Source organism: Calidris pugnax, unplaced genomic scaffold (assembly GCF_001431845.1).
Source record: "Calidris pugnax isolate Ruff unplaced genomic scaffold, ASM143184v1 scaffold44, whole genome shotgun sequence".
Lineage (NCBI taxonomy): Eukaryota > Metazoa > Chordata > Aves > Charadriiformes > Scolopacidae > Calidris > Calidris pugnax.
In genome coordinates, this window is record NW_015094506.1 from 45,584,773 (window position 1) to 45,608,518 (window position 23,746).

A 23,746-nucleotide genomic window follows, 5' to 3' on the forward strand; every position below is an offset into this window, starting at 1 on the left:
GTGTCTCAAGAGTCAAAACCTATATTGGGTCAAGCATCTCTCCAAGCTTCCAGATGAGTAGACAACCCTTCTAGTCAAATGTAGGTTGATGAGACTCATGTGCGCTGAAGAGTGACGGAGGAAATTCAATGTAGAATACATTTCCAGCATTCATGCACAGTTCTAAGTATTACTGGGTTTTAGAAAGAAATAGGTTTTCATTGCAGAGCAGTATGTTAGAAAGGCTCATGTGCGCTGAAGAATGATGAATGAAATTTGATGTAGAATACATTTTCAACATTTGTAGAATCATAGAATTGTTTGGGCTGGAAGGAACCTTTAGAGGTCGTCTGGTCCAACCCCCCTGCAATGATCAGGGACATCTTCAACTACATCAGGTCACTCAGAGCCCTGTCCAACCTGACCTTGAATGTTTCCAGGGATGGGGCATCTGTGACCTCCCTGGGCAACCCAGGCAAGTGTCTCACCACCCTTATTGTAAAAAATGTCTTCCTTATACCTACTCTAAATCTACCCTCTTCTAGTTTAAAGCCCTTACCCTTTGTCCTATTGCAACAGGCCCTGCTAAAAAGTTTGTTGCAGTCATTCTTATAAGCCCGTTTTAACTACCAAGTCCACAATGAGGTCTTCCCAGAGCTGCACACAGTACTCCAGGTGGGGTCTCACCAGAGTGGAGCAGAGGGGCAGAATGACCTCCTGCAACCTGCTGGCCATGCTTCTTGTCATGTAGCCCAGGATATGATTGGCCTTCTGGGCTGCAAGCACACATTGTTGGCTCATATTTAGTTTTTCATCCACTAGTACACCTATTTTCCTCTACAAAAGTATGTAAAAAACCAAAAATATTTCATAGTTTTATTACTAACTTTGTATTTTATCAGCAATGGGTTTTCATTTATTACATGATAAGTATAGTACATCTTATTCTATGTGATGTCCTGTAAAGGAACTAATTCTTTTTTTATATAAGCAATTTGAAACTAAAAGAATGTCTTATTATCAGTGTGAAAGAAAAGCAGACTAATTTGCATTGGGGGCATGCAGAAAATATGTCTTAGGAGATCTCGGATTCTTTGCAAAACATTTTTTGTTTTTTCAGTAGCAGAACTGTTCCTCATGTAGGTTTTCCGCCTTTTCTGCTGTTCTCTATATCAGGAATCTTGTAACAACACCCTGAGAAATCTGACATTGTCAAACTGTGTTTTGGTGTGACATAGAATTTAAGCCCAATCCATCTATGATACTCTTTAAATGCTGTCTCCTAGGGCTTTGTGGCTATGCGTGAGCAAAAGGGAGGGGGTGTGAAAGCTGAATAATACATTGAAGTGATACAGCACACACCCTGAAGGGTGTGGGTCCTGTGGCATAAGCTTTTTCTTTTTTTGTAAGTGTAACATAGAAGAGGACAAAAAAAAAAAGACCAAACAAAAAAACCCCAAAAGTGTTATGTTTGCATATTTTTTTTTGTTTTAATATTTCTTGTTTTAACAATGCACAGGTTTTTGTTGCTGTGATTACTTCAGTACCTGCCAGAGGACTGCAAGAACTGATGTTTTTGCTACAGCAATATTAGCAGCTCTCCCTTGGAATTTTGTCTAATTAACTTTATGGTTTTCTCTTAGTAGAAGTAGTTGGGGATTTCATATTACAGTCTTTATACGATAAGCCAGAGTGCAATATGTCCATGGAGAGGGAGGACAAGGTGCAAGAGTTTAAGTTCATGTGCATGACCTGAGTGCATCATCCCAGTTACATCATCCCAGTTGTTAAATGAGTTCCCAAATCCCCATTTTCCTGGGGTTATGCACCAAACGGGGGAGGCTCACTAAGATGAAGAGTGATTAGGTGTCCCACAGCCTGCCCTATGTCACCTTCTGCATTTCATGTCTTGCTCTCAGATCAATATCGGCTGCACCACCGACAGCTCCTCCGCCGACCCGGTGAAGCTGGAGTTCTCACGGGACCTGGGGGCGACCTGGCACCTGCTGCTCCCCCTGTGCTACAGCAGCAGCAGCCGCCTCAGCTCCCTCTGCTCCACCGAGCACCACCCCAGCAGCACGTACTACGCGGGCACCACCCAGGGCTGGAGAAGGGAGGTCATTCACTTCGGAAAACTGCACCTCTGTGGGTAAGTGTCCAGCTCCTGTCCCTGCCTGGCTGCTTGGTGGGTCATTTTTGTTTCTGTTCTCCTAGCACAAGAGTGGTCCATAAGAACTGCAGCACTAGAGCAGACCAGTTGACCAGTTTTTCTGCACTTTTTATACTGAATGGCAATGAGCGTTCAGGTGATTCCCAAAGATGTGTTCTCCGTAATGCCAATGTAATATACAATATGCCAATGAGTAATGTACAATAATCACAGATAATTTCCTATTTATTCATGTATCTAATTGGTGACATTGGAGGCACGTTGCACGGTAAAATCAGCGCAAACCTGATTATCTTTAAAGCTCCTTCATTGCTCTTTACTGCAGTGCATCAGCCATTTGAATTCATCACGGATATTTTTGCGTGAAATTTGAGGTTCATTAGAAAAAGCGTTAAAGCGTGAGCTAGTGTAAACTTGATTCTACTTCAGTGTAAGGAAATGGACTTACATAAATACTCGAGGTCTCCTATCGCTGCAAAGTTATCTGATTCTAAGAAATAATCTGCTGCAGTCACTCAGGAACTTAAAGGTGGAGAGACAAGCCAGGTTGGATGACGACAGACACATAGCACAGAAAAATACGTGCTAGCAGGCATAACAATAAGTAACTTTACAAAGCACAAAACAGTATTGGTTACTTTTTCAGAGAAAACTGCCTTCTAGCATCAACTCAGTTTGTGTAAAAGATCACATCATTAAGGATTAAACTGTAGCCATATGAATGAAAATGAGCTATGCAACCGCGAGACTTTATGAGCTATGCAGCTCTGAGGCTAAGTATTTCTGAAACTACTGCGTGCAATGCGCCCTCCACTAAATAAGTGGCCCCATATGTGCCTCTGAAACTATGAAAAGACCTATATAAGAGATGTGAACCAAATATGGAAAGCCTGGATGTTTAATAATTTAAGAAAATGTTTAAATTTTAAACTTGAATTTTCTGGTTTATGACAGTTAACATTTCAAGCATGGAATAGGTAACATCTCTGGCAACAGCTCATTTGTAATTCCGTTTTTGCCCAAAAGAATTATTTGACCCTTTATCCAACTACTAATGCAACCCTCCAAATGAAAATTTTGACTATGCAGACTCCTAACTCATTTAAACATTCCAGCTATTTTGATTTTGTCCTCTGGTCCTGAGTGTCTGTCCCATTTGCCTGCCTTCCCTCCTATTCCTTCCCCAAGACATCAGGCTAGAACCCAGTAGCACAGAGCAGCTTCCATGGAGCATTCAGTGCCATGGAATTCTTGGTCCAGAGGGCTGAAGGTGTATTTTCTCCACCAGAATCCACTGGAATTACAAGAAAAAAACCTCCAAACCTGATTCCTTGTGTAACACTAAAAACCCCCAGCCTTTTCATCCCCCAAAGTGTGAAGTGATTATATTTAAATGAAGACATTTTCAGTTATTTCCACTACATATGTTATTTTGGAAATTCATATGTGTTCCCAGCACACAGCTGTGACTAAGAATTACTATTCCAGCCCAGGGCCTGTTGAGTCAGTGAGTAAACCCTTACCAACTTCAGCAAGACCCGAATTTCACTCTCTGCTTCAGACATGAGTCAGGCTTCACCCCCACCTGAGAGAAGGAGCTGACTGTGCCTCAGGGATGGAACGAATCCCACCCACGGGGTGGAGATCTCCTCTGAAGAGGTGCTTGCAACACCTCCAGCCTCCACTTTTGAGCTTCACCTCAAGGCAGGCTAAAATCAGTGGGTTTGACTTCCAGCAGGACTCTGGTTCTCGGGTACCTTAAAACTCCTAGTAGTGTCCCCACTATCAGCTACCCTTCATTGCCTGAATCGCCTCATAAAAATTCTTTTTTAGCAAATCAAGACAAAGAATCTTGTCAGCTTCCTGTGCTATTGATTCACCTGCTGCATTAAAGATCTCTAACAAGACACATTAAACATGCAAGGCAATTAAGTGCTTTTCCCTTCTCACTCTTCTAGTTTCCTTCCTCCTTTAAAACATTTTCTCAGTTGGGAATAAAATCAGTCTCTCAAGTGTTTTTCCCCATCTCAACTTGTTTTCCCTCCTTTCCCTGTTGGTTCCTCTTCACATGCAGTGTTGATGCGAGTAGCACTTAAGAGGCGAATTAAAAATGACAGGACAGCACCCAAAGGAGAATATAGTTTAAATGAACAACTTGCAATATCAGTCTGGTTTAAGATTAAGCCTCCTGAAAGCAAAGCGAATAACTAGTGACGTGGCAGATCATGTTTTTTTCCATGTAACTGAGGGTGAGATCCTACCACCCCAGCCCCACAGGAGCTCTCCCTGTGGGCAGGGTGGCAGTATGAGGTAGGACTTCACTCTCCAGGAGAGGGTGAAAGTGGCCCCCTCTGACCCACACACTGCAAGCTGAAGTGGAAGGAAATTCATCAGGACCATGGCCACTCACCCTCCCCATGAACTACGCAGAGCTCTGAGTGGTTGGATTTTAAATCCCATTTTCAAGTCCGTCATTCAGTTGTGGTATTATGACTAATGAATAATGTTATTTTTATTTCTGTCAGCACTTGGGTTGAATGTCAACATAAAGATGCATGAGGTACTGAAGGAATTAGATATAGCAGTCAGTTTCTAAAATTAAGCTATTTATCAAGCCAGCTCCAACAGAAAGAATACTATATATATGCATAGTATGGTATGTATGGAATGCGAAAAAGGCAGAACTGTTATTTAAAGTAAGTACACTTCATGCCTTTTTCAGGTTGGCAAGGTTCAGGTGGTACCAAGGATTTTACCCTGCTGGATCCCAGCCAGTGACGTGGGCCATTGACAACGTGTACATCGGCCCTCAGTGCGAGGAGATGTGCAACGGCCACGGCAGCTGCATCAACGGCACAAAGTGCATCTGTGACCCCGGGTACTCTGGGCCAACCTGCAAAATCAGTACCAAGAACTCAGACTTCCTGAAGGATGATTTTGAAGGTATCTCTTCTCTTTTTTTTTGATCTGAATTCTGCCTGTCTGTCTTAGTGGAACCCAGGGCCTGAGGGATGAAAACAGCAAAGTCTTCCTCACCTGTCTGTGCCTCTGAATTTAATTTATGAAGTGGGACTATTTCCATGAACCAAGTAGCTTAGATGTCACCCTCAAGCGTGGTTTGCAAATGTCTGGTGGCTATCAGTTGTCTGGTTTGGAGTGTTGGACTCTTTGTGAAGTTGTTAATGCTGGAATACAGAATCGTCACTAAAATAGAATTTCTTGAAACTGCATGTAGAAAATAATTTTAGAAGAGAATGAGGGTTTGATGGTAGGTTGACTTTAGCACAAACAGAACACTTGCAAGTGAGTCAAAAAACAGAGGGTTTAAGGTTGTATCGTTTCTCACTGCACGGGAAATCTAAATGGCCTTAATACAGCACCCACGGTTTCAGAGCAGACCGTGTGTCTCAGCAGTGAGGGCCACCACTCAGCAGACACTGCAGACCCCAAGGAAGCAATGCCAGCAGGGAGCTCAAAGCTTCATGTGGGCCTGGAGAGGTACAGCATTCATGCACACAACTCCAAAACCACCAAGAGACTTCCCCGGTTAGCAAGCATGGCAAGAAGAGCACATTTTGAATAAAGCAGGACCCGTGAACCAAATCCATCCCTTCACAGGTGCTGCTGTTCATTTTCAATTTTGCCAACCCTTGCTTGCATGCTACTACATGGTACTCAAAGTTTCTTTATAGACCTGGGTACTTTATGTTATCTATAAAAGAAATTATGAAGAGCATAAAACCCTGTGAATAGCTGGAGACTAAGATCCCCAACTTCATACTTTTGGGTTTATTTTGTTTATTTTGTTTTGAGTTGTGGCAGTTTTCTAGAAAACATTGCATCGAAAACATTGAATATTTCTTCACTCTGCATGAGATGTTTGATTTAGCTCTCTTCCTCTGGAAATAGTACTCCTGCAGTAGGAGCACTTCGGAGTAAATCATAAATATGTATTTACTGTGTATTCAGGTCAGCTGGAGTCAGATAGATTCCTGCTTGTGAGTGGTGGAAAGCCATCAAGGAAATGCGGTATCATGTCTGGAGGAAACAACCTTTTCTTTAATGAAGAAGGCTTACGTATGCTGATGACTCGAGACCTAGATTTGTCACAAGCCAGGTAACACAATTTCAAAGTTCTTTCAGGATTTCACTGAAGAAATAATATAGTGAAGCATAATATATATGTCATACTTCTGTGGTGAGGGCAAGCTGATATACTCTGGTTTTTACACAGCAAATATTCCATTTTAACCACTGTTATAATTTTATATTAAATGTAGCTTGAATTTCAATGGGATTAACCATTTAAATGTTTCTTTTTTTCCTCGAATAAGAACTCCAGGATTGATACCACACCTTCAGTAGTTTATGAAAGTTTTTACTTCTTAAATGCCTAATATGAGAAATTAATTGCACACCACACACTCTGCTTGTCTTATTGTTGGTTGTATTATGAACTATTGCTGAAACAGGAATATCTGCTGCCAGTGTAATTCTTACACTCATCATCTCATCATTCTCTCATTTTTGAAGCTTACTTTCTTCTTATTGTGCACATTTGTTTCCAATAATTCACTGAGAAATTCCCAGCAAGCTGTCACCAGCTACACTGAGCACAGCAATAGAAAAACAAATATTTTTAGTGCATTTAGAGATTTTGTTGCATCATATGGCCTGCAGAGGAAATATCTGATGAGTGAGACATGCTAAGCAAGCCACACTAAAAAAAATTATACAATATAAGTTAAACCACATCCTAATTGTGTGCATGCTAACAAACAGGCATTGTTTTCTAATTTATTCAGTATATTAGCTTATATCCTTACATTATTACTTTGGAGACATGGCATTTTCTCCGAGACTTCTCCACTGATCTCTTGTAAACATCCTACTCCTCTCTAATGTTCTGTGGGAAACACTTTAATAGGCACTTTGTCTCTTTTTGACTTGTCTTCATTAGCATCAAAGCTTTAAATAATGGTTTAATTGTAGAGGCTCATGGTCAATAAAGATGCCTAATTTCTAACCATTATATTTTTTAGATCAGCAATTAGCTAACCCTTGGTGAGATTAACCCTTAAAGATTCCTGTACTGAATTTGTAAGATTCCTCACAACAAACTTTTCAGAACTTGGTAAACACAAACATAATTTTCTGCACTACTCTGACTCCCTAGACTGTTCTGAAATTTAAATATTGTTTAACAAAAGATACAAGAGATCTTGTGAGCTTCTCCGTTAGACTAAATGACATGTTTTCCTTATTGCTCGTGTTCAAAGAACCATCATTTATCTCTTCTCCATGACAGTCTGTAGCTGGATTTGCATATATTGACCTCAAGGTGTTATATGGAGATAAATGACTTCTGTCTTACTAAAAGGAAAACAAAGCAGTACATTTAATTTCTTGTATATGCTGATGAAGAATAACAGTTATTAACAAATAACTGTATGCTCTCTTCTGAACAGCAAAGCAGACTGCAGCGGCGTTGCTGGGGGCTGCTCTTTAACAATCTAAAGTAATTGCAGGGGGATTTTCTTATTTTCCAGGCTGAGCCTATCGGCCACCTGCAAAGCACAATAGATTTGGGGAGAGTTTTCTATTTATACCAGGAATGACGAAAACCAGCATTTGTTAGAGATCTTTTAAAGGGTACTAGACTCAGCAGTCACATTCAAACCTCCCCTTTTCTTCCGAGGAGCCCCCCTGAAGCACAGAGCCGAGCAGTGGCTTCGGTGCCGCAAGACATGCTCCGCACCTGGGGACTGCGAGCGGCGTCTGCAATCCACTATCCACTCCCATCACATCTGTATTTTAAGGAATTTAACACAGGGGACAGTTTATCCCCATCACGGTGACACCAATAGCTGAAAGTGCACAGCATGAAGTATCAATAGGCACAGCATATTTTAGGTATCGCACCTGATGAAGTCCCTTTCAATTTTGAATTACTAGAAGAATATCCACACATTTTAGTGATACTGCATCGACAAAAAATCTTTGCTTTTCCATTTCAAGACAGGCAGAACCTTTGCAAAGATGTGTGTGGGGTGAGAAGAGAGATACTTGAAATTACTGACTTTTTAATCTGCTAGACATTACTTTACCTATATTTGAGTGGGTTATTACTATAGTACTAAAAATCCAGATAAAAGAATAGCAATCCACAGAGAGCAGATTCAACAGAGCCAAGGTCACCGGGGTTTATTTCTTTTGAATTATGTGGCAAATGCTGGAGTAAATCTGAGGAGGCATGAAGACTTGCCAGTAGTGAATCCAATCCATTACATTTGATATGTTGATCCATGAGGGTCCCCAGTGCTCCTTCACAGCACAAGCAATATGTTATGTCTGGGACACAGAGGTGGATATAATCTATAGCAAAAGAAGTTATATATAGTAGCAAGAGAAACCATGAGTCGCAGCAAGGACTAGAATTAATTGACTTGCAGGTTTGGTGTTTTATTGAAGCTTTGTCTGCTCAGCACCTCTGCAGCCTCCACTCCCAGTGGATCTACCTGCAGATCAAGCCAGAGCAAGACTTTTGATGCAAAACTTCTTTTTGGGCCGTTTCATTTAACAGTGAGCCGGGCAGCACTAACGCAATAATAATTAGAACAGATAGGACACTCTAAAGCTGTACAAAAGCTCTGCAAACATGAATTAATACTTGTAATGTCCCTGCGAGTCCGATAGGTAAATATCATTACAGCAGCAGTTCCCTCTGCTCCGAGTGCACAGCAGAGCTATTTATGAGCATCGGCTAACGGGAAGAATTTCACAGTTTGATACAAGTCTATTGTGCTGCTTTGGAGAAGCCAATTAAATAGGGGATGAAAGCGCTGGTGTCCCTGGGTGGCTGGGGCTGGCTTCGGGGGAGCCGGCGCGTTTAAGCGGTGTGATTTAGACAAATTTCCCAGGCTGACTAAATGGACAAAATGATCCCTGAAAGTGAAATGTGCATTGTTCTCCTGTCCAGATTTTCTCTAGTTCATGCCAATGGAAAATGGGGATGCTTATGTTGAATTTAAGCATTTCAGCAAATTCATAGCAAATTATGATCTACTTAGGGCACCGTTACTTTTCTGCCACTAAAATCTGTACTCGTGGGTCACAGGGATAAAAATGTCACCCGGGATTATGTTTCTGATATTTGCAACACCATCTGCTGTGCAGACAAAAGCTCAAAACATAAATTACCATCTTTGTTCAGCCCTTTCTACCTGGCAAAATACTACATAGGCAAAATGAAATTTTGTCATCCCACCTGTCTGTCTACTTATATTCCGGAGGCTTTGAAAAGGAAATCATAAGATCTCCTAAAGCAGACTCTTAGAGCAGAAAATCACTGGGGTAGTCAATAGTCAAACTCCAAGTCTCCCTACTGTGTTATCTAGGATATTGCAGAGAAGAAATCTTTCCAGTAATTGCTCCCCCTGTTAGATTTGTGCAGTTCTTCATGAGACTGGGATGCGGCAAGGGGGTGCCAGACCCCAGGAGCCAGCCTGTGCTGCTGCAGTATTCGCTCAACGGGGGCCTTACGTGGAGTCTTCTCCAGGAGTTCCTCTTCAGTAACTCCAGCAACGTGGGACGATACATTGCCCTGGAAATTCCCTTGAAGGCCCGTTCCAGCTCCACTCGGCTTCGTTGGTGGCAACCATCCGAGAACGGGCATTTCTACAGTCCCTGGGTAATCGACCAGGTAAGGGATCCTCTGGTTTTTTTTAATACAACTTTGAACTGGTTTCAGTCTTAATGTTTCCCTTTTGTTGGCCTATATCATTTCACTTGGTCAAGCATGCTTTGTATAAAGATATTCCAGAATTAAAATAATCTAGCAAAATAATAGAGCACAATTACTGTTTGCTAATCTTGTGGTTTTAATGCACTGTTTCCACGTGGGATAATGAACACCCATTTTGGAGCTAGGAGAGTCTTTTCTATATGGATAGAACCACAGATTCATATTGCAGAAGGCCTTACCATGCAACATGCAAATCTGAGCTCAAACTTCAAAAACCTTCCTTTAAAATCTATCCAAATATGTAATTGGCTTGGTAGAACGTGATAGGAAAAACTATAGAAAAATGGCAAGCTATATCCGTCTTCTAATTTTGAAAAATAAACACTTTTGTTTAATATTTGGGATTTGCTTCTATAAAAATTATTATATTGCTTTGTATGACTTGGTATAAATCTCAAGAAATTGAACTGAAGTGATTGCACTCTAAGTAGTCATATTGGGCTGTCCAAGATCAATTGGCTTAAATATTTATAAATGTTTTTTTAAAGCAGTTAGTCCAGGTCTTTAGGAAAATCCCAGAAACCAAACTCCCAGCCATGTCTAATGATGTGGTTACAAAATTTTACTTCCTATCCCTCCATTTAAAAATGAATAAAGATATTCCCCTTCCTCATAACCTAAACTCTTTACAAAGTAAATTTGTCCATTTTGAACCAGCAGAACATATATGCATAGATGGTAAATCTCTTCCTCCATGAAGCTATGTCGTGTGTATGGTTGTGAAGACTTCTAGGCTTTTTCTTTTCAATAACAATTCTTTTCCTAATGTTTCAGATTCTTATTGGAGGAAACATCTCTGGCAATACAGTATTAGAGGATGATTTCACCACACTGGATAGTAGAAAGTGGCTGCTCCATCCTGGTGGAACAAAGATGCCAGTCTGTGGCTCTACTGGGGATGCTCTAGTGTTCATTGAGAAAGCCAGCACCCGCTACGTTGTCACCACTGACATTGTTGTCAATGAAGACTCTTTCTTGCAAATAGATTTTGCAGCATCCTGCTCGGTCACGGACTCCTGTTATGGTAATGACTTCTTGGTAAATCCTGCCCTTCCTCTTCCTCTCCTGTACAGGAAAGTTCACATGTTTCTGGTTCCATTATCCATTGTAACGAGAACTGAGAAACAGAAGAAAGCTACCTGTTTCTGTTACGAATTGTAATATCAGCATTTTTATTCTAGATGTCTGAAGCCTAAGATACACTAAAGTATATTATTCCCTCCAGGCACTTAAGTTGCAGTTCAATTCATTTAAGAAAAAGACTATTAGCTGTCTTACTCAAATCCATTTACCAGTGCGTGGTATCCACTCCTTGGGGTAACACTGTGGTTCCATATAGTAAGCAGCTGGGTGTTCCCAGTGTGTGTTTCTTGCTTTGTGTTTTTTTCAGATCTCACTTGTACCTCTATAATCATTTATATCAGCATACAACTGACAAGCTAAGCCAGCATGAGCTGCGTACATTTGTGTTGTCTGTATGAAATAATAAACATGTATATATGTATGTATATATGCATGTGTGAATGTGTGTATACATATATGCACATGTGAGTGTATCTATGCATGCATATACACAGTGATGTGATTTTTAACTACCTAGCTTCCTTTCTTTCCATATGGTGTATATTCAGCACAGCACGTGCTTTTATATGTGTGTGCATATACATATATACATATATATACACATAAAGATAAATAAAAACATATATGCACTGAATACACACACATAGAAATTAAAAATTAGTTCATTATGTGAATTTTAAGATGTAGAAGAAATAGGTCTTTTTAGCTATTCTAGCTTGAATGCTTGTTTGTACATCTTAAATAATATTCTTTCAGCGTAGCATTTTGGGGTATAGATGTTTTTCTGAGGAAAGGAATACAGTATGTTGCAGTATGAAGCATCTGTTAATTCACTGGGTTGCTGACTATTCCTCTACAATTCTGCATAAAAATGGAAAAAGGTTTTACACGAAGTCCCAAAAGTGGCTTATCTGATTTTGCTATTCTGAATCCAATGGAAGTAACCACGATATTTTACTCACATACTTAACAATTTTTTTTTCTTTTGGTATTAAAGCCACTTCAGCATCCTAAGATCATCTCTGCTAAGTTTAAAGCTGTTTTGGCAGCTGAGCTGTATGCTGGCACAGAAACAGTTCCTCCTTTTTTTGTTTCTTTGTCTACTATAATACCATTATCTCAACTTTGTATTAAATTGGGCAGGACACCACCTAATCATGCTTCCAGTCATGATGAGCAAAGCATTTCATTTTGGTGATGGAGATTTGACACTAAAAACTCATTTACCCTTGTTTGTATCCGCTTGTCCTTGTATTTCTATAGCACTGTGTTCTGTGCTTAGACATCAAGTAGAACTGATTGGGTGATTAAGGGTCATTCTCTGCACGAGGGTAGAAGAAATGGGTGTGTAGTAATCAAAAAAGATTGCAGACTTACCACCCCTGTCACTGCAACCACCTTCCATGTTTTACACAGCCAGAATGCCTGGCAGCTGGAACATTTACCTCAAGTTACAGTTCTGTGCCTATTATTATTTCCTTTTTAATTGCTGCATAAAAGTTTAACTTGAAGGATTTAGTGAGTTTGACTAACCTTTATTTTTCATAATAAAAGTTTATAAGCAATAAACATCAAAACAATGAAATTGCTGACTTTCGCTGAGAAATGAATATATTAGTTTAATGTGGCTAGACCGTGTTTGAATGAAAACAAGCTCGCTGACTAACAAACTCAATTTAAAATTGTTTATGCTGGATAATGAAATGAGCTGTCTGGAGGGGGTGGAAGTGTGACTAAACCATCTTGTGACAGAGCCAGAAGTTTTGAGTGTTGCTCTGCCTTATACAACGATTACATCCAGCTGAATCTCATCTTTCAGCCTGAAAACCAAAAAAAAAAGTTGCTGGTCATGATGCTGTCACATCACTTCCTTGCACACTGCAGCTACAGAAATCAGCTTGGCTTAATCCTGGCGACTTGACAGATGCCTTTGTCCTTGCACCTGTGGTCCCTTGCGTTAGGTGGCAGGTGTGGAGGTGCCCTGCACCCTTCTCCTGAGTCACACACATGTAACGTATCCTCCAGCACTGCCACTGAAGGGGGTTTCTTTGTGCTTCTGACACAAGGCTTTGAAAAGTTCTGAGTGGTTATTTTGTCAGTGTAGACTTGTGACTGGGGGTTACCAGTTTATTGCGGACCTATGGATGTAAGTCTCTAAAATTAGTAACTAACCACCTTTCCACCCTTAGCTATTGAACTGGAATATTCAGTGGACCTTGGACTGACCTGGCACCCGATTTTGAGAGACTGTCTTCCCACTAACGTGGAATGCAACAAGTACCATCTCCAGAGGATTCTCATTTCAGACACTTTCAACAAGTGGACCCGGGTTACTTTGCCTCTGCCTCCCTATACCAGGTATTTCCCTCTGGTTTTCTACAGAATAAATCTAAATGCATAACTGTGTATTGAGGCATGATACGTTATAGCATTAAATAATTGTACCTTGCCATTTTTGTTTGGTCCATGTATACAGTAACAAATAAGTAAACCCCATCCTGCTTTGCATAAAAATTGAAAAGCTATTCTATGCATTCACTTTTCTTAGTTATTTAAGGATAGGAAATTCTTATCCTGTGGAAAGACAGGAGCAGGGGGAACTTCTTAAAGAATCTCATTTTATCATCAGCCTGGTTAAATTCTGGTTGTTTTGGCAGCGAACTGGACTGGCTGAATCCCACCTGCAGCCTGTGTTTGCTGGTTTTGGCTACGAGCTGGTGCTTTAAAAGTAACGCTTTTCAGGCTTCTTGGTTTTTTGGTGTATTCCTTGTATCCTTTGCGTCTCTCTCAGCTTTGGTGCTCTCATCATTGTTTTTACACATGCTGCATTTTCACCTCCTCTTCCTTTGCCTACATTCGTCTTTGAGGGAAGAAAAACCATGGGATTTGTTGGGAGGCTGCAGTGACAGGAGCTATTGGGAGTGCTATTGGGAGTGTTGCCGTGCATGTCCCTGTGATGCCCCCAAAACTGCTGGATTTTTGTTTGGGTTTGGTTTTGGTTTTTTTCACACAGATCTATCTACACGTAACTGGGTAGTTCAGCCTTCCAGTTTGTGTCTTGCTTGATTTTGCAGTGATAGTTGTGTCTGTGCCCCTCACAGTCATATCTGATAAGGCCAGCAGAGAGCTAGCCCAAAGGGAACACAGGTAGCGTGGGCATCAGGCTCTCAGCACAACTTGGCAACAGCTTTGCTCCCGTTGCTGAGCCCAGTCTCCTCCCGTAGGCAAAGGCTGCCCTAAGTGCAGGCACAGGAGAAGCCACAGGGCAGGCAGAGCCTATGCCTGTTTGAGAGGGTTGTTATGAAAGATGCCAACTAATGCACATATGAGTTTGGAAACAGAGACCTTGCTTTTTTAGCAAGTGTACTGAGAGTGCCTGTACAGATGCCAAAAGTTTTGAAACTAGTAGTGGAAAAGTCCATGTTCTGTTACTAATCATTTTGGGCATCTAGACTCTTCCCTGTCTTCACTGCAGTGCTTCACATCAAGTAGTGGTACTTTTCTAGGACTTGTTCCCAGCATTGATCTCTGCTTACTCTTTTGTACTGCTTCACTACGTACTGTCTGCAAAATCCATTACCCCAGCAGTTCTTGTATAAAGTCTGTAAATTTGTGTTCAGGAGGGGCTTTCTGGGGCTGAATAGGAAAAATCAAGACTGGGGTTACTGTTCAAAACCAATTGAATTCAGACCTGAAAAGAACCTACCACCTGAGATAAACTCAGGTTTATAAATAGCTGTGATTTGAAGACTGAAAGTTTTTTGAGCTGTTTATGTCAAAAGAAGAAGTCTGCAGCCCTACTGAGGCAAAGATTGCTCTTCTGTCCCATCCAGTAACTACATTTGTTGGCTGCTCAAGTAATACCATTTCCCAAAGATATTAAGATCAGGACTGTGTGCCAGAGGTTATTACAACCTTAGCTCACAAGCAAGGGAGAAGTTTAGCTTCTGAGTAAGTGCAGATAATGGGCCCTTTGGTCTAGATGCAGTATAATTTTTATGCTGCTTTATGATTTCAAGCTGTGTGATAGCAGGTGTACGTCTCTCTTTGTGCCTGTATGTTTTAGGGACGTGCAGGCTACATAGTCAATAGTCTGGCCTGGGGCACCCATCCTTACACAGTTTAGTGCTCATGTACCCCAAAGCTACCTGACCTCTGGCCTGCAGAAAGCAATGAACACTTACTTATACCTTAGACTCGGAGACGATTTTAAAATGCAAAGCAAATACAAAGCTTCTCCCAGGAACATCAGCTGCACAAATTGTTAGTGAAGCACCAACCCTAAAGCAGGCAGTGTAAGATACAGGTGCTTGTCTTTACTCCTAAAGGGCTTCCTCACAATTTATGCATTTCTTTTAAAAATGTTATTTGATGAGCATCTAGACAGCATGGCAGTAGATTTCTCTTTGGATAAACTTGTTATTCATTCACCCCATGTAACATATTTCTAAAGAAATAATTCATAGGATAACACTGAACTTACTACAAAGGGTCTATTTTTACACTGAATAAATTTTGAGGATTTTGCTGTTTATTTGTTTTGGGGTTTACAGTAATTGTGATTTCTCTTTGCATTTAAAAGAAAACAGACTACATCAAGTTCAATGCTGCCATCTAGTGCTGTACAGCAAAACATGGACTAGCTTGCATTTATTGTATTCTTGAAAAGTTAAAAAAATTCAGCTGCTCGACATGGTATTCTTGAAAAGTTAAAAAAATTCAGCTGCTCGCAGCTATTCAAATATAGGTGTGTAATGCTGCATGAGCTGAATAGCTCCTTGTTCCCCCCTGACTGTTTTGGCTCGGTTTTCATCATCTGTCTTGGGAGCTGAGACAATTCACATATAGCTACGTTAAAGCAAAGTGTATGAATAGGGAGCTAAACCCCCCCTTAATCAACAAAATGAAAATTATTTACTGAAAGGAGCCAGGATCAGACCATAGATCATTTCCTGACACTTCCAGCCAATTCCTGGATGGAGGGAAGGGAGGAAACTGCAAAACCAGGGTGATGCTGCAAGCCCAGCATGGGCAGGCTCAGCTGGCCCCTGCAGATTTACAAATGGCAGTATCTTGCCTAGGAGCCAGCCCACTCCCCAGAGCTGCTCTTGCCTAAGTGTAGTTGGGAGAATTCATAGAGAAAAAGTTGGGTTAGTTTGCTGACTTGGACTGAAGCAATAAAACTCAGGGTCAGTGTGAAACTTTGAGGATTTGGGTGATTCTGGTTTGGTCCAGTTCCCAGCTATCCCTCAAGTTTGGATTTGCACTTGGACATGTTTTTGACTGGTCTGAGCTTCCCTTTGGGTGTACCACCTTCTTCCCACCCTCTGCTCCACCACACCAGCCACAGCCCACCTGCTTGGCTCTCACCAGTGAGCCTCTCCCCACCTCCAGCACTCAGCACGCTACCGAGCACCCCTGCTTTGTCCTGCTCCCAAAATGTGGGCTCCCTGTTCTCGGCTTTTCAGGGACCTTGTCGTCAGGAATCAGCCCTGGGTTGTGCCAATATCAAACACATCTTCCAGGAGCAGTGTGGCCTCAAGACTGACATTTCCTTTCAGTCAACATAAAGATTAGCTTAGCTAGAAATACTACCTCTCTGTTTTTCTTTTTCTCCCAAAGGTCTCAAGCAACTCGTTTCCGCTGGCACCAGCCGGCTCCTTTTGATAAGCAGCAGACGTGGGCCATCGATAACGTCTACATCGGGGATGGCTGCATCGACATGTGCAGCGGCCACGGGAAGTGCACACAGGACAACTGTGTGTAAGTGCAGTGTGTTCCCTGTCCTGCCCAGCGCTCCAGAGCTTCTTTCCTCCGCTGTGATTATAATGAACTTGCAGGAAAGACTTTGGTACAGGCTTTGTCTGTGTAACAGCCAACATAGAGCCCCGCAAAGCTACCAAGCACCCACCAGATCTCCCCAGATTTGTCTGTCTGGCAACAGAGAAATACCTTCCAGATGGACGTATTGCTTTTTTCCAGCCACAAATGGCAACAGAAATGGGGGAATGGTTGTATAATTGTGCTGTGACTGTGTTTGTTAGACTCTTTTCAGTGGTTCCCAGTGAGAGGACGAGGGGCAACGGGCACAAGTTGGAACATAAGAGGTTCCACTCAAATATGAGGAGAAACTTCTTCACGGTGAGGGTGACAGAGCCCTGGAACAGGCTGCCCAGGGAGGTTGTGGAGTCCCCTTCCTTGGAGATTTTCAAAACCCGCCTGGATGCAGTCCTGAGTAACATGCTCTAGCTCTGGGCAATCCTGCTTCAGCAGGGGAGTTGGACTAGATGATCTCTATGGTCCCTTCCAACTCTAGAAATTCAGTGAAATTCAGTGAAATTCAGTGAAATACATTGTGCTGCCGAATCGACATATTATCGTGTTCCCCTCTATCTGACGGCACTGAAGGCATGATCTCCCTGGTGAAATCTGCATAGCAGCAGAAGACATTTCCGTGCTGTTATCCAATTCTTGACAAATTATGAGGTTTTTCAGAGGTGAAAAAAAAATGGGGACTGTATAAAGGAATAACCAGAAAGTACCCATTCATTAAAATTTTAACAGAAATTTACTTAAAATGTAATATTACTGGGGCATTCTTAGGCTTGGCACTTTCTCTTAGTCTTATCTACCCAAGTGCAATGTATTTTCCCGATTTTACTCTGTGCTGGAGTGCGGTCTCTATTAGCAGCTTGAGCGATACATAATAATTCCAGCTTTCCTAAAGTCCTTTCTGTTTCATGTTAACAACTACAAAAAGTGGCAGATGTCTGAAACCCCCATACAGCAGTTGTGCAGTAGTAACTGATGCCACCAGCCTCCACGCGGGATAAGATGGCACCTTAATGTGGGATGACATGGCAGTGATTCAATGTGCGTGCGGAGCCTTTGCCAGCTGAATTTTGCATTTGTTTTCCTCTGCAGCTGCGACGAGCACTGGGGGGGGCTCTACTGCGACGAGCCAGAGACCCCCCTGCCCACCCAACTGAAAGACAACTTCAATCGCTCGCCGTCCAACCAGAACTGGCTGACGGTGAACGGGGGCAAACTGAGCACGGTCTGCGGGGCGGTGGCCTCTGGGATGGCTCTCCACTTCAGCGGGGTGCGTGTCCAGCACCGGGGTGACTCGCTCCACCTGACAGTATAAACGGGACTGATTGGAAAAGTTAAATAGTAATGTGTTAAAAAATACAAGCGTAACATATTACACATAAAATATGTCAAAAATACGAACATCCTTTGCCTAGCTGAAGGACAAAGTCAGGCAGGTCCTACAGACTAGGGCCAGCCAGACACACTCCAGGAAAGCAGAACATGTTCCTGGCTATGCTGCAGCCAGGAAAATGAGATATTGTGTGTGCCTCCTGAACGGAACCGTGGAGGGGCTTTTGGAGGTGGAGCTGATAGATCAAAGCACAGTGCAAGTATGTAGACACTCAATTCCACTCACTCATAACAGCCTCCTCATAGCACTTAAAAATTCCAGAGGCTGGAGTTTGGCACAGCTTCTAATCAGATCACAGAAGTAAATTAATAACTAGGTATTTGCATGTGCATAGCTTGCACTTGGTCCTTGAAAATACGTCCATGTGTAGCCTTGTCCTTCAGATACTTCATTGCTGGGTTTCTTTCAGAGTAAGCTCAGGGTAAAATTTCCTGTGTTTTAACTACATAACAGATATCTAACCCAGGCTGCTGCTGAATTACAGTCTGCTCACAGATAGCCTCAGGATTATGAAAATGGCAAAAGAATATTTTAGAAAGAAGTAAAACTTAAGCTTGTAGATCTCTTCCATGTAAATTTACAACTAGGTTCAAACTGATGCAAGTTTTCTAAAATAAGCTAACAGAAGCACTACGTTTCTAATTCCCTCCAGTAGCACTAAATAGACACCACTAATAGACTAAGCAAGGTGTGTAAACTAAATAAGGGATTATGGGAAAACTTATAAAATTGCTGTGTGATTTGTTGGCTTGCATAAATTGAACCACTAGCACATCATCTATACTAGAGGCATGGATTTTTGTAACTCTTGTATTCATAAGAAAGGTGAATACAATTCTTGGTACTCAATGTTGTAAAGCTGTAGGTACAAGCAGCAACGTGTATGAACACACAACAGGAATTTTTTAGATGGAACGTAACTGAAACTATGTCCTTAAGGAATATCACTTATTCTTCTGTTGTAGCTTTACCTTTGTTATAATTAGTATAATTGTGGATAATTTTCAAGGTTTTATAACATGAAATTATATTAATAGTGACTACATAATCTAACACTTTTTATGTTTGTAACTTTTGCCAGCCAACATATTTTTTTCATTGCTTTTAAGGGCTGCAGTCGTATGTTAGTTACAGTGGACTTGAACCTCACCAGTGCAGAATTCATCCAGTTTTATTTCATGTATGGATGTCTGATAACTCCTAATAACCGCAACCAAGGAGTGCTGCTGGAGTACTCTGTGAATGGTGGAATCACCTGGAACCTCTTAATGGAAATTTTCTATGATCAATTCAGCAAGCCTGGGTTTGTAGATACCTTCTTCTGCCTATACAGTTTCCTATACTCAAGTCAGGTGGCCTTGAATGTTTCGTAAGAACGTAAGAACCTGTGGGATACATTACTGCTGTGGTTTGGATATCAGATCTTTAAGACTTCAGCCTGCCCAGTCCTGCAAGCATTTATGAACGGCCTTAGCGCCTGTGCTTGAGCATCAGCATTTGTGCAGCTCCTAGGCCAGAAATACAAAGGGAGTAAGGAGCCCGTAGCAGTCTGGTAGGTTTGTAAATGTTTGCAGGAAGATAAATTAATAGCTACTGTAATGATGTCCATCCTGTTCTTTAAGATAGTTTTGTTTGCAGTCTAGTGTCTTACTGATAAGAACAGAAGGTCTTTGCTTGAACTAGACAGAAAATGGTGTGGAAAAGAGAAACTGGATTTCTGCAGATGCATCAAAAGGCTGAACACACTCAACCCCTTTTTGAGACATTTTTGAGATTCAAACCATGCACAGATATGAGTGGACCTTTTCCTCACTGGTTAATTTAGGAATTATTAAAAAATGGGGCTGGGATGGACCCATTATTTGTTATTTCATTTGAATACACCAAGAAATCACCAGCACTTTAACTGGACTAGAGATGTAAGTGATCTACTGTAATAGAAATAAGAAAATTGTACTGGAACACTCCTATCTTCTGAATGGCTCCACGTTCAAAATAATAATCTTAATTTCATTTCAACACTGCCTTTCTTAATGTTTCCCTTAATTAGGACCTTGAGGACATACCCTGCTAGTCTAGACCATAAGCACATTTGATCCCATAAGCACAGCTGGAAAACATGAGGTTGCTCAAACCACACCACAGTCTGGCTGCTGGCACTCCCCACGTCACTCTGAGCCCCTGTCCCAGGGTTGACATTGGGATTCTCAGGAAGTTTTTTGTTCTGGCAGCCTCTCATAGGGGAAGATATGCTAGATCACCTGGTCTTCCCCTGCTTTCCCAACTTCCACATATCCCAGGAAACAACAGGAGTGGACCTGTTGAAAAGAGCATTGAGAAGCGTCCTCTTTTTGTGGCTTTCCTATAACTAATTCTCACTTTGCATTTCAGCTTTGTGAACATCCTCCTTCCTTATGATGCCAAGACCATTGGGACGCGCTTCCGCTGGTGGCAGCCTAAGCACGATGGCCTGGATCAGAACGACTGGGCTATCGACAACGTGCTCATCTCCGGCTCGGCCGACCAGAGGACGGTGATGCTCGACACCTTCAGCAGCGCTCCCCTGCCACAGCATGAGCGCTCCCCGGCCGACGCGGGGCCCACCGGGAGGATCGCCTTTGACATGTTCATGGAAGACAAAACTACAGGTAAAGGGTTTAGGTGGATTGGAACTAAAGAGCAAGAAGTCAGTGCAGTGATTTCCAAATCTTGCTGAGCCTCTGAATCCTGTCTCGCTGTGGTGGATGTCACAAATCATCTCATCACTACAGGGGTCTTTTAGTTTTAGTTCACAAAATGCAAAATGGAAAGATGTAATGTAACTTTTTTTTTTTTTTTGCTGCATGAAATTACTTAGAAGATTAATTTCTCTTCAAACAAAGAAAAAAGGATGAAAATATGCCAGGTTATTCCAAGTGGTTTTCTTAACCTGACTATTTGTTTCCCATTTCTGAACTTTTTAAAACATTCTTTAGTGTAGTGAAGTTACATTTTACAACTCAATTTTGTAGAGGAAGTACTTCTGGATGTTTACAAGGCTCAACAGCCAACAGCACTGAGGTAACCTTTGTCCAGACATGTAGGCAACACCCACTAAAAAGTTCTCCCGTAACGTCCAGTGCAACAGAGGTTTATGTCTTGAGTAAGTCTCAGATCCTTACTTCTTGAGCATTAAAAAATAATATTAGAATGCTTCTGTAAGAGAGTAGTAAGAGGTGCTTTGAGCACTGAATGTAATAAATGTAATAAATACGTACATGGGAAAGATGGGGTACTGATATTCTCAGGAGCAATACTAAATAATTCTCATATAGGCTGAAAAATAACACTATGAATCACCTCTAGTGGTTAACACTACTCCCTCTTTCGTTTATGTTGTCATTGTGTATTACTAACATTCCCATTTATTTCCAAGTGAATGAACACTGGCTATTCCATGACGATTGCTCAATTGAGAGGTTTTGTGATTCTCCTGATGGTGTCATGATCTGCGGGAGCCATGATGGCAGAGAGGTCTACGCAGTCACCCACGACCTGACTCCTACAGAAGGCTGGATTATGCAGTTCAAGGTAAAATCTCTATCTGCAACATAATTATTCAAAAACACATTTTGCTGCAAGTAGATTTTTCAGGAGGTAGGATGATGTAAAGGCCTACGCATGAGCCTTTCCCTAAGGGAAAAGTGTTATTATTAGGCCATCCTGATTTTTCTCACCTCCTCCATGTTGGTCAGCTTTAATACAGCAAACTGTTCTCAGAGGTGACACACGCTTCTCTTCCAGCTTGGCAGCTGTACAGACTTAATGTAATAAGGATATTACACATATACAAGGTGCCTATTTTGTTACAGGTGTTTGGTGAGGGAAAGGCAGCTCAAAAGTGTGCACATCACTCCTATGTTGTCATGCATTCACATCAAACCTGCACCCAAACCACCCTTCATACAACCCTGTTCCTAAATTGAAGGAATAACCCAGAAACATGTGGAAGTTGTAAGGGCCCATTGCACATCTCTCCTGTAATGAAGGTCTGCCTGACATAAGTGAGCTGGGTGGCCTCCTCTGAAATATTCAAATATTAGATTGTGTGGGAGTGGAGATTAATTTTATTAGTTATGGGGTACTGGGCTATAAGGCACAAGTGTCAAAACCTGGAAATCCAGAAATGTGAGCTAAGTAGAAGAAAATGAAACTCTGCATATGGTGTCTGTTCTCAATCTTGGGAATACTGATGAGATCTGCAGATAACCATACCATATAAACCCTGTTACTGCCACTATTCAAAGTAAAATTCTGCAGTCAGCAGGCAGTTTTCGGGTTCAAATGTTCTCTTAAGCTCTAACCACCACCACAATTAATTCTAATCTAATTATGTCTTCTACCTTATTAGGTTTCTGTTGGATGTAAAACTTCAGAAAAACTTGCACAAAATCAGGTCCACGTGCAGTATTCCACTGACTTTGGTGTTAGCTGGAGCTACTTAGTACCTCAGTGTTTACCAGCTGATCCAAAATGTTCTGGGAGTGTTTCACAGCCATCTGTCTTCTTCCCCACAAAAGGATGGAAAAGAGTAACTTACTCACTGCCTGAAAACCTCGTGGGCAAGTAAGTATGAATTTGCTACTTATTTTGTCTTGGATTCAGTACCTTCCAAAAAACATGACAGGGGATACATCTGCCTATTTGTTCTCTTTCAAGGAAAGTGCAGACTAGCAGTGTTCATGTTCATTACATATGCTGCATAATTTTATTTCCTATCAATCAAGATTGACCGTGACTCTTGGTCTGAACAACTGGCAAAGTTATCCTTCTCTGCAGTCTGCTCCAGTACAGCATGTTCTGCTCAGTTCAGACAGCTGTGGTCAATTAGAGAGTAGATTTATGACCTTACTGAGTGGAAAAGTTATCCTTATTGTCTGCAGTCGTATGTCTGCTCATATGCAAACCATTTGTCTTTTTCTGCAAAATTAAAATCTCTTCTATTCTTTGAATAATCCGCTCTGGAAGTATTACCAAAATTGAAATTCTCTTGCAAGAAGCCAGAAGAGCTTCTTCCAGCTTCAGCAGCATCTGGAATCTGTCCGTATGTCGCAGGTAGTACACGTGTGAAGAATAAGATATGGATATGTATGAAATTTATTTCAAGAGACACTGCCAGATATTACTTGTTGAAGCTTAGAGGATACTACAGTCATAAATACATTGTGTTTAACCCACCTTTTTTCAATTGAGCAAAGTTGTTAAATACGCGTGTCTGTTTCCCTTTGTTTCTTTGTATCCAGTCCTGTGAGGTTTCGGTTCTACCAGAAATATTCAGATATGCAGTGGGCTATCGATAATTTCTACCTGGGTCCTGGCTGTTTGGAAAACTGCAGAGGTCATGGAGACTGCCTGAACGAGCAATGCATCTGTGATCCCGGGTATTCGGGACCAAACTGCTATCTGACCCAAACCCTGAAGGTAATTTTCCTGCATGTTAAGAAGA

General features: G+C 41.5%; 1 protein-coding gene across 1 annotated transcript in view; it reads left to right on the top strand.

The window, feature by feature from the left end:
• The window catches only part of RELN (reelin), a 295,055-nt gene that overhangs the window by 244,872 nt on the left and 26,437 nt on the right, over positions 1–23,746 (top strand). Inside the window, exons 41-53 of the mRNA XM_014963370.1 lie at positions 1,899–2,128; positions 4,872–5,092; positions 6,119–6,266; positions 9,593–9,851; positions 10,728–10,977; positions 13,226–13,394; positions 16,659–16,799; positions 17,961–18,138; positions 19,371–19,564; positions 20,653–20,909; positions 21,677–21,831; positions 22,652–22,866; positions 23,544–23,721. Coding sequence (XP_014818856.1) covers positions 1,899–2,128; positions 4,872–5,092; positions 6,119–6,266; positions 9,593–9,851; positions 10,728–10,977; positions 13,226–13,394; positions 16,659–16,799; positions 17,961–18,138; positions 19,371–19,564; positions 20,653–20,909; positions 21,677–21,831; positions 22,652–22,866; positions 23,544–23,721 — 2,595 coding nt within the window. The remainder of the gene's footprint in view (positions 1–1,898; positions 2,129–4,871; positions 5,093–6,118; positions 6,267–9,592; positions 9,852–10,727; positions 10,978–13,225; positions 13,395–16,658; positions 16,800–17,960; positions 18,139–19,370; positions 19,565–20,652; positions 20,910–21,676; positions 21,832–22,651; positions 22,867–23,543; positions 23,722–23,746) is intronic.